Source organism: Anopheles maculipalpis, chromosome 3RL (genome assembly GCF_943734695.1).
Source record: "Anopheles maculipalpis chromosome 3RL, idAnoMacuDA_375_x, whole genome shotgun sequence".
NCBI classification, from domain to species: Eukaryota; Metazoa; Arthropoda; class Insecta; order Diptera; family Culicidae; genus Anopheles; species Anopheles maculipalpis.
Window position 1 is genome coordinate 19,060,727 of NC_064872.1, and position 10,951 is coordinate 19,071,677.

At 43.5% G+C, this 10,951-nt stretch overlaps 3 protein-coding genes across 4 annotated transcripts in view; 1 reads left to right on the top strand and 2 right to left on the bottom strand.

The window, feature by feature from the left end:
• The window catches only part of LOC126564110 (ribonuclease Z, mitochondrial), a 346,473-nt gene that overhangs the window by 272,921 nt on the left and 62,601 nt on the right, over window positions 1–10,951 (bottom strand). The window lies entirely within an intron of this gene.
• The window catches only part of LOC126565319 (GILT-like protein 1), a 390,535-nt gene continuing 385,668 nt past the window's right edge, over window positions 6,085–10,951 (top strand). For both annotated transcript variants that reach the window (XM_050222486.1, XM_050222487.1), the window contains exons 1-2: window positions 6,085–6,375; window positions 6,450–6,981. In XM_050222486.1, coding sequence (XP_050078443.1) covers window positions 6,091–6,375; window positions 6,450–6,869 — 705 coding nt within the window. In that variant the 5' untranslated portion in view covers window positions 6,085–6,090 and the 3' untranslated portion in view covers window positions 6,870–6,981. The remainder of the gene's footprint in view (window positions 6,376–6,449; window positions 6,982–10,951) is intronic.
• On the bottom strand, window positions 8,792–10,254 carry LOC126560454 (ruvB-like helicase 2). The gene has a single exon (XM_050216413.1). It carries the CDS (start codon window positions 10,214–10,216, stop codon window positions 8,792–8,794), a length of 1,425 nt encoding a protein of 474 aa, XP_050072370.1. The 5' UTR covers window positions 10,217–10,254.

Genomic DNA, 10,951 nt, shown 5'->3' on the forward strand with positions numbered 1-10,951 from the left:
AAAAAAAAGAGAGTGAAAAAATGCCTGTTTCGTCCAGCGTGAGAAAAAGTTATTTAAAAAGCTTAAGAAAAATCACAACCCGGATATCCGCTTTTTTCACGATGCCGTTAAAAAACTGGATGATGTTTGCAAAAAAAAAAAAAAATATCATGAAAGAGGAAAAAAATATTAGCTTGTTTCGTTTTGTCTGTATAAAGCTGAAATTGTTTAGTGTAGGGTTTACTAAGCGAAAGCGATGCAATGCAAAAAGGAGAAGAAAAAAACTTTAATACAACACACATCCAACAAAGAGAAGAAAATCAGAAGAGATAAATGTAACGCAGAAACATATGTAAGCAGGAAAGGATAACAGCATTATTAAGTAGAAAAGAAAGAAGGAGAAAATGGAAGAACACGAACGCATAGATTAATATGAAATCAAATAGAAAAAGGAAACGAGAGAATGATGAATGTATGAATGGAATATGCACATATTACGGCAGATGCTACCAGCGTGAACATATTATATATATATAAATTGCATATAAATATAGATATAAACAGAAGCGAACGAAGAGTAAACAAAAACCCAAGAGCGAATGTGTACTCCATTTTTTTTAAGTAAACCAATGTGTGAATGAATCGTAGACGAAGAGCAATTTGCAGAAGAGAAAAAAAAAAACAAACGAAAATGGCAAGATAAGTGTAGAAATTGGAGAGCGTGCTAGGAGAAAAGCAAATGTTGTCCCCACAACACAATCCACAGCCATCGTGTGTATGTGTGTGTTTGTGTGGAAATCGGTTGAAAAACAAAACTGCATGGGGGTGACAAAACAAACAGGAGAGGTCGGAAAAAAAGGCGAGAAATTGTGGGTAAAATAGACGAGATATAAATTACTAATTCAAGGAAGAAAATCAAGTTTAATATAATAAAAGAAAACTTAAAAAATAATACATTATGGCGAGTGGTGCGTAATTTGTTGTATTTGAGAATGAAAAAAAACAAAGATGGATAAAAGAGATGGTAAGTGGTCATTGTTGCAATGCAATTAATCTTCTTGCTAGCTTTACGACCTTTGGAGGTCACTGATGTCAAGTAGTTAGTCTGTCCTCATTACGGGGGAATGATCCGGATGGGATTCGAAGATCCGAGGTGTCCGATACCGGAATCTACAAGATGATAATTCTTCGTAGATAAGAGTTGCTAGCGTCCATCGTCAATCATTCTATCCGCGAGGTTTTTCTGGGGACCTAAGCTGAGTGGAAATAGGGAAATAGCCCTCTATCACATTGAATCGACAAAAAGATGCGCGGCCCCAAGATGCATGAAACGTTATGCCGGAAGCCAGGATCAGACCACAAATGAGCGAGCTATAGCCGATTTTCACTGATTTTGCGCAATAACTGGGCGGGGAGTGGAGGGATCGGGTTGGGGTGTTCCGCAAAAAGATGTGCGGCTTCAAGACGCATGCAACGGTATGCCGGACGCCAGGATCGGACCAGGAATAACCGAGTTATCACTGATTTTCCACGGGAATGCTTTAGTTTTTTCGCAATAACTCGGCAGTGGGTGGAGGGATCGGGTTGGGGTGTTCGGCAAAAAGATGTGCGGCTTCAAGACGCATCCAACGGTATGCCGGACGCCAGGATCGGACCAGGAATAACCGAGTTATCACTGATTTTCCACGGGAATGCTTTAGTTTTTTCGCAATAACTCGGCAGTGGGTGGAGGGATAGGGTTGGGGTGTTCGGCAAAAAGATGTGCGGCTTCAAGACGCATCCAACGGTATGCCGGACGCCAGGATCGGACCAGGAATAACCGAGTTATCACTGATTTTCCACAGATTTGTTTTGATTTTTCCGCAATAACTGGGCAGGGAGTGGAGGGATCGGATTGGGGTGTTCGGCAAAAAGATGCGCGGCCCCTAGCCGCATCCAATGGTATGCCGTACGTCAGGATCGAACTAGAAATGACTGAGTTCTCGCTTATTTTCCATGGGAATGCTGCTGGTGGAATTTCCCGAAAGGGGTGGAATCGGAGGAAGGGAGAACCCCTAATTCCCTTAAATATTGAAAAACACGTTGTAGAGGACTTTTTAAACGATAAATAAAGAAAGAAACAAAATTGAGGATGAATTTCATAAAACTTGGAAAACACTCTTAAATTGGGCGGAAAAATATTTGTCTTGACGAAAAGAAAATAATTTTCTGACCAATTTTAAAATTTCCATTTGCTACCTCCTCGGCTAGTATGCTCTCCTGTTACTCCTGGTCGGATTTTGCCGCATGAAAATCCACAAAAATCTGGCACAAAAATCCGACCAGGAGCGACTGGAAGTAACAGGAGAGCATGCTTTCGAGGAGATAGCTCGGGCCGGCCATAAAATTCCAAATTCAATTTTAAAATTCAAAGTCAGTTTTAAAATCTCGATGCAAAATTAATAGTTGAATTTCAAACTAAAAATTTCCAACTCAACTTTAACTTGGATTTCGAAAATTAAAATTGAATTTGGGATTTTTGGTCCAGCCCGAGCTACCTCCTCAAAAGCATGCTCTCCTGTTACTCCTGGTCGGATTCTAGAGCCAAAATTTGTCGGTTTTCGATGCGGCAAAATTCGACCAGGAATAACAGGAGAGCATACCAGCCGAGGAGGTAGCAAATGGAAATTTTAAAATTGGTCAGAAAATTATTTTCTTTTCGTCAAGACAAATATTTTTCCGCCCAATTTAAGAGTGTTTTCCAAATTTTACGATATTCATCCTGTATTTTGTTTCCTTCTTTATTTATCTTTTAAAAAGTCCTCTACAACGTGTTTTTCAATATTTAAGGGAATTAAGGGTTCCCCCTACCCCCGATTTCCACCCCCTACGGGAAATTCCACCAGCAGCATTCCCGTGGAAAATCGGCGATAACTCAGTCATTCTTGGTTCAATACTGGCGTATGGCATACCGTTGGATGCGTCTTGAAGTTGCGCATCTTTTTGCCTAACACCTCAACCCGATCTCTCCACCCCCTGCCGAGTTATTGCAAAAAAACTAAAGCATTCCCTTGGAAAATCGGCGATAACTCGGTCATTCCTGGTCCGATCTTGGCATGCGACATACCGTTAGATGCGTCTTGAAGTCGCGCATCTTTTTGCGGAACACCTCGACCCGATCCCTCCACCCACTGCCGAGTTATTGCGGAAAAACTAAAGCATTTCCGTGGAAAATCGGTGATAACTCAGTCGTTCCTTGTGCGATCCTGGCGTCCGATGTACCGTTGGATGGGTCTTTGAGCCGCGCATCTTTTTGCGGAACATCTCGACCCGATCCCACCACTCCCTGCCGAGTTATTGCGAAAAAACTAAAGCATTCCCGTGGAAAATCTGTGATAACTCGGTCATTCCTGGTCCGATCTTGGCATGCGGCGTACCGTTGGATGGGTCTTTGAGCCGCGCATCTTTTTGTGGAACACCTCAACCCGATCCTTCCACTCCCTACCGAGTTATTGAGGGAAAAACTAAAGCATTTCCGTGGAAAATCTGCGATAACTCGGTCATTCCTGGTCCGATCTTTGCATGCGGCATACCGTTGGATGGGTCTTTGAGCCGCGCATCTTTTTGTGGAACACCTCAACCCGATCCTTCCACTCCCTGCCGAGTTATTGCGGAAAAACTAAAGCATTCCCGTGAAAAATCAGTGATAACTCGGTCATTCCTGGTCCGATCTTGGTATGCGGCATACCGTTGGATGGGTCTTTGAGCCGCGCATCTTTTTGCCGAACACCTCAACCCGATCCTTCCACTCCCTGCCAAGTTGTTGAGGGAAAAACTAAAGCATTCCCGTGGAAAATCAGTGATAACTCGGTCATTCCTGGTCCGATCTTGGCATGCGGCGTACCGTTGGATGGATCTTTGAGCCGCGCATCTTTTTGTGGAACACCTCAACCCTATCCCTCCGCTCCCTGCCCAGTTATTGCGGAAAAACTAAAGCATTCGCGTGGAAAATCAGTGATAACTCGGACATTCCTGGTCCGATCTTGGCATGCGGCATACCGTTGGATGGGTCTTTGAGCCGCGCATCTTTTTGTGCAACACCTCAACGCGATCCCTCCGCTCACTGCCAAGTTATTGAAGGAAAAACTAAAGCATTCCCGTGGAAAATCAGTGATAACTCGGTCATTCCTGGTCCGATCTTGGCATGCGGCATACCGTTGGATGGGTCTTTGAGCCGCGCATCTTTTTGCCGAACATCTCAACCCGATCCTTCCACTCCCTGCCAAGTTGTTGAGGGAAAAACTAAAGCATTCCCGTGGAAAATCTGCGATAACTCGGTCATTCCTGGTCCGATCTTGGCATGCGGCATACCGTATATGACTTTGAGCCGCGCAACGTTTTACGGAAACCCCAACTCGTTCCCTTCATCCCCGCCCAGTTATTGTGGAAAACAACAGCATTCTATGGCCAAGAAAAAGGGACCATTAACGAGTCAAGTTGGAAGGTTTGCATTTTTCCATATTGTAAAGTTAGTATCGCTGGTTCTGTTCGTCGTACCTGTTAATTTAAAAAAAAATAAGATAATGCTTCTTGTTGTGCAATTAATGGCATTTGAAACTGAGAGCCACAATACTCACCGATCAGCAGGGTTGCTAAAAAAATGCGCACCGTAAGCAGAATGGTCTGAGCTTAGGCAGTGTCGTCAATGAGAGGTTTACTGATTAGGTCAGCAATTTTACATTAAATCGGTCTGATAAGTCGACAACACTGCGACACCTAAGATCTGCTTTGCTGACACAATAAATTATTCAAGTGCCGTTAGGTAGGATACACCATATGTTGAGGGTTTTTAAGCGGAGAATTAAATTAATTAAAGCATAGGTTCCCGATCGCGACGAACAATTGGAAAGGGAGTATCTCTGGGAGTTCCCGGATGGCAGCAGCTACATTCAGAAGTGCGAATTTTACAGATACCATACAGGTACGGGATAGGAGTAGGTATTGTCTGTCAAATGCGGTGGGAATGCAGACAAATTTCCAACTGTACAATAAGGTGAATTAAAACAGCAGAAAACAGATAACATAATTTAATTCAAGTAATAAAAATGTGTTAACCGAGTATGCCCGGGATAAGGCAAAGAATAAGGAGGAAATGCCTTATCAATATGATTATTCAATTTAATCAACACAAGCGGTGTTGACAATATGGCACTGGACCGTCATAATTAATTATAAATAAATAAATAAATAAATAAATAAATAAATAATAAAAATGTAATTAACAGAAAACGTACGGAATCCATTTTTTAATCCCAACCCGAAAGAGCTCAATTCATATATGAAATATTTCACTATCGTTTCACAGCAGAGTGTTTTCACTGGGATGAAATATTTAAACGTATTTAAAGTACACAAACGAATGACAGCTCACGAAAACAGCCGAAGCACGATGATTTTCGCAGAATTTGACAACCTCTGCTCCGGAGATGCATCGTCTATCATTGAGAATTTGATAAGAAGAAATCAAAATTGATACAAGCTATAGCTTTTATTGCTGCGCGCCATACACAACAACCTTTGCACAGTTTGCGGCCTTTTTCTTTCGTTCCGTTTCGACTTCCTATTTGTGTTTTGTGGAAAAACTGCATTTTCAACTCTATTTAGAATATTTTAGCCCGCAGAAAAGATAGCCTCTGATAGTGTGAGTGTTGTTTACAACTTGTGTGATGTGTTTTTCTCTCTCTGGAAATGTGTTGTAATGAAACCACTGCCAGCTTGTAATCAGCGTCCTATCGTCAGCATCTTCTTCGTCGCGACACAGTCAATTTAATCAGTCGAAACATTATCATCCGTACGCCTCATATACACACACCGGAACGGACCGTGATCGGATATCGTGCGAGTGTGGGCTTAACCCACGCTTGTTGTACACATCATCAATCTTCATCGCTGTGGACGCCATTTAATCGATGTTCGGCGACGATTAGCGGCGGCCATCGAGACACGCTGGAGCGTTAGATGTAGCAGAGCAGAAGGCAATACACGTGCAAAGCATATTTTTCTCATATCAGCCAGGTGTTGTAAGCTCGAAAGTTAGATCTTCACCCCCATCGTCAGACTGCTGCTAACACCATGTTCCAGAAGCGGCAACTACGCATCATTTATCTGGTGATTCTGATCATCGTGATAGTTCTGATCTACAAAAGCTTCACCCAGCACAAACCGAACGACGAGGATGTGGAGCAAACGTCCGGTGGTGAGGCTATGCTAAAACCGAACGCCCCCGTATACGTCGTGGTGTACTATGAAGCGTTGTGTCCGGATTCGAAAAATTTTGTCCTCCACCAACTACTGCCGGCCTACGAACGAGCGCCAGAACTAATGGACATAGAGTTTGTGCCTTTTGGTAAAGCTTCGGTAAGTGAAGAAGAAGTGGTCCATGAAGCGACACACTATTTACCCTTTCTCTTCTTTCATCCAACCCGAAACAGTGGACCACAAAGTCGGACGGATCGCTCGAGTTCGACTGTCAGCATGGTCCGATCGAGTGTGAAGCGAACACGATCCATGCGTGCGTCGTGGAAGCTGTACGGGAACCCAAAACACGTCTCGACATGGTGGCCTGCATGATCAAGAACAACATTATCCCGCGTGACACATTCTACCGGTGTGCCAAGGAGCACGGCGTGGAGATCGAATCGATCAAGAAGTGTTACGACAGTCCGCACGGTACCGAACTGCTGAAGGTGCACGGCGAGGCAACGCACGCCCTACGACCGGCCGTTACGTTCATACCGACGGTAACGCTGGACGGAGCGCAGTACGTTCAGAAATCGATCCTGAAGGATCTGTTCGGTAACGTGTGCCAGGTGGTGTCGGGCCGTGGACCGAAGCCGGATGTGTGCAAATGATAGCAGCTAGTGTTACACTTCCTTGCGCGCTACTTACAATCCGAGGTGCTGGACGAAGTTCGGCAGCTGCCGGGACAGCTACGGCGAGGATTGTTTTGGTTGCTAAACTAAAGTTTTTAGAAGGGGAGAGCATGCTTGCATCAAGTCCATCCAAAGTCTATATCGCTGGATTCCCAGCTTTTCCGTCGAAAAAGTCCTCCTCTCAAACGATCCTCTATTGTAATTTATTTCTTCCTTTCTTTTTTTGGTTGGGGTGAGTAATTCTGTCCAAGAGAAGCTCATCACCCACAACATACTCTCCAAGCTATTAAAAAATTGGAGTTAAAAGAAAAGGGCGCGCCAGCAGCTAGGGTTAAAAACTAGAACAAATATTAATAGTGCAATGTAGATTGAAAGCAGGAGGATCGGTCTAGCGCTCCTCTAGTAGGTCCGTGTACGCTCCCTGATCGAAGTAGTCGAGTAGCCGGTTGCAGTGCAACTGCGATATAAATTTAGTACAGTTTCAATTCCACAGTACCAGTGTAACATGTACCACAGCTGCCGTAGCCGGGCAGCACCAGAATACACCGTAGAGCAATTCGGGCGGAAAAATAGAAAAAGCAGGCAAAACTTACTTTAATTTTAATTTACCGAGAGATGGTCGTTTATCCTAACGCGAAAGGTTACTTCCGGTTTCGGTTTACTTTGTGCTTGGGACAGGAAATGGAAACAGCAATAGGAACTGTTTTCTACGAGAGACTGAGCATTTAACACACACACAAGTACGTAACGAATTTATTATGTCAGCAGCAGACCATTGCAATACCAGTAAGATAAAAAAGGGGTCGTAGTATTAGAAAACGTTCGGTTCATTCTATTCGTTGTGTGTTCCGACTGTTTCGTTGTATGTAGGTTCCGTTATTTTTTGTTTGGGTGATATTTACGATAGTTTGGCAGCAGATTGTTAACGTGTAAGGCCGTAATAGTGGATCAATTAAATTATTAATAAAAGAAAACCCGTTTATCGCTCTATCGAACCAATGCCTGGTGCGATCTTTTCGGTGTCGGTGTCGATTGGTACTGTTGTCAGTGTAGCGGAAGTGAGCCACCTACTATTTTTTCAGTAAAAATTCAGTAGAGCGACCAAATGAGCATCCAGAGTTGTTCGTACTTATGTTTCAATATATAACAAATTTAATCGATAATAGTCAACCTTTCCACTGCTATTTGGCGCAAGAGTGCCACAGACTTTTCGCTAATTTTAATGAGAGTTGAGCTATAAAAAGCATAAAAATCGTTCACTATAATCCAGATCTCAGTTCTGGATTGGAATTCAAATCTCGATCGGACCGACTTGTTATTGATTTATGTGAATTTGTGTGATTGATTGACCAAAATGAGCACTTCGGTGACACAAACCGCTTTAGAGCACGAAGTTTCACCGTTAACACACGTGAAAATGTTACAAGGCCTAAGCGGCCAATCCTCATTCATACCGGTAAGGAGCGTTCTGGTCGCAATGAAACTGTTTTTAAACCCCAAAAGCGGAGGAATTGGTTCCAAACTTATTTCTAGCATATAGTGTGTGGAACGCCTGATCTGATATTCCAATTTCATTCCATAATTTTCGCTGATTTTATCCAAACGATTGTCTTGCCAATACTAAAAAAATCACATTTCTAACAATTTAAAAAAAAAATTTCTAGACATGATTAATACGTGAATAATAAGTGTACGTATGACAATGCAAGCAAATTTAGCCTTTACAAATCATGTTTATGTACGTTTCAGCATAAAATGCTTAACGCGGCACAATTTATTCTTCAATTTTCAAGCAAACGCCAGGTAATGTGCATATTTCTTCGTCTGTTTAGATGATTATTCTATTGAAATATGGAAATTTTCCTTCTTCGCACAATCATCTTCCTCAGCTTCAAAGCTGTTCAATTACTCTCAACCTCCATCGCCTGTGTCTGCTGCGGCTGCTGACCATCCGATGATGTCTTCGGCAGACTATCATCATAAAACAGATACTCGTCTTGATATTCTTTCAAAATCTTACTCGATCGCTTCTCGTCCAAAAACAGCGAGTATACCTTGCGGATGTCTTCGACCGTAATTTCGGCTGCCTTTCGTCGTTTGCTCACCAGATTTGCCGTCGTGATGGATTGTATCGCGTACCGGAGGCTCGTTTCGGTAGCAATGCGTCCGAGCACCATCAGTGCATCGTTGCTAATTTGGCAATCTTCCTCCTCGCAACGAATCTTCAGGATTTCCTTAATTTCCTTCTCCGTGTACGGTACGGTACGAATAATGATCATACGGTCGAGCAGATCTATCGGAATACCGTGCGGGCTGCGATAGTGAGTGCCGCGAATTTTCGTGATACCTCTATTGGTGGCCATTACCACCACCGGGGCCATATCGCTTTCCAGCGCACGGTTCAGGAAAGAGAAACATTCAATATCCAGCATGTGACACTCGTCAATGAACAGCACGCCAGGATTAATTTCCGCTTTACCCTCTTCACGCCATTCGATTACCTTGCTGTTAATCTGATCCCTTACTTCCTGCTTGATTTCTCCCGTATCGCCCGAAAATAGTGCCAGAAATCCATGCGTCCTGCTATTAATTACATCAATCTCGTGCAACGACACAGTATGCACCACTTCCTTGCGCTTTTGCAGCTCCCCTTCCGGACACTGGACAAAACGAGTCTGCGTCCCAGTAGCGTCATAGTCCCGCGCACGAGTAAAACTTCGCCCAAGTTTCGACACCTTGCCGGACGCTTTGTCGATGGTGATGATGTCGCCGGCTTGGATTTTCTCCTTGATGAAACACTCGATAATCTTGTTGCCAAGATCGTAGTTCGTTTCCATGTCGGTCGTTTTCATCGTTACTTTGCCCACCTTTTGACCGGTGCCCGTTGCTGGCCGGTCGATCTGAATCTCCACCACCTCACCCTCAATGATTTCCGTTTCCTCTTTAATCCTCAAACCGATACTTTTACGTAGCGCCTGTGACAGTGCTTCGGTTTTGTTCATCTCCAGCGAGTAGATCTCTGACCCCGACATGCTGGTGAACGGTGTCTCGTTGCCCAGTGCTTGCGCCATACCGACAGCGATGGCCGTTTTGCCTGTGCTAGGTTCACCGGCAAGCAAAATACACCGACCAGCGATTTTACCTTCCCGGACCATCTGCACCACGATGCCGGCAGCCCGGCGCGCTTCCTTCTGCCCAACCATACCCTGGGAAACGGTGCGTGCTTCGAGCACATCGTCCAGCCCCAAGCCGCGGATGTGCGAGTGTGCGCCGATACGTTCGATACGGGTAACATCCCGGATTTCGATCTTTTCTAGATCCGCCATCGTTGTGTGATACTTTGTGACTGTTTTCGTTCGCGAAAGGATGGGTGCTGTGGTTTCTGCAGCAACTGCTCCAAGGTTTGTTACCGTAGCAACAAAATAACAAGTGAACGTTCGGGAACGAAAAAAAACATAAACGATTATTGGCAAATTGAGCAATATAAAGCAATGTTTCGAATATTTAGCTCAAATTTTTACAGCTCTTAAAGAAAATGTGATAAAAGTTAAATTGTATGGAACGTTTGTTTTGTTTTCGCTAACCGCGTGCTTCAAAAGGGTATGCCGGGATTGTCGCATGCGGTTATCATTTTCACTTGTTTCAAGCTATTAATACGCTTAAATATCATTTAATTCCTGTAACATACCACTGTAGACAGCACAATTCACTGTTTTATAGAGAAAACCACAATTGTTTATATAAAAAAATCCCACTTATTTGTAGAAACAAAGCGGATCGATCGTGAAGACGCTTTTTGTGTATTTTTCACTGGGTTGAGTATTCAACTCCACTGTAAACTCGCGCGAATGGCGCGGTAGGCCGAAATTGCATACTGCAGGGTTCGTCCCAAAGTGTATTCTGATTTATTGAAGTTTAGGTGCAGAAAAGATTTAATTTGACCGTTATCGTGTCCACTGCTAAATTACATCTTTTATCAAAAGGTTCATGGTTGATTTTTTTACATTTATTTCTAGTATGATGGCTCTTTCCGTTGGTTGATGATTGATTTAATTAAAAAT

Bases quoted from the DNA above. Each gene is read 5' to 3' on its own strand.
- LOC126560454 (XM_050216413.1), bottom strand. From the start codon at position 10,216: ATGGCGGATCTAGAAAAGATCGAAATCCGGGATGTTACCCGTATCGAA.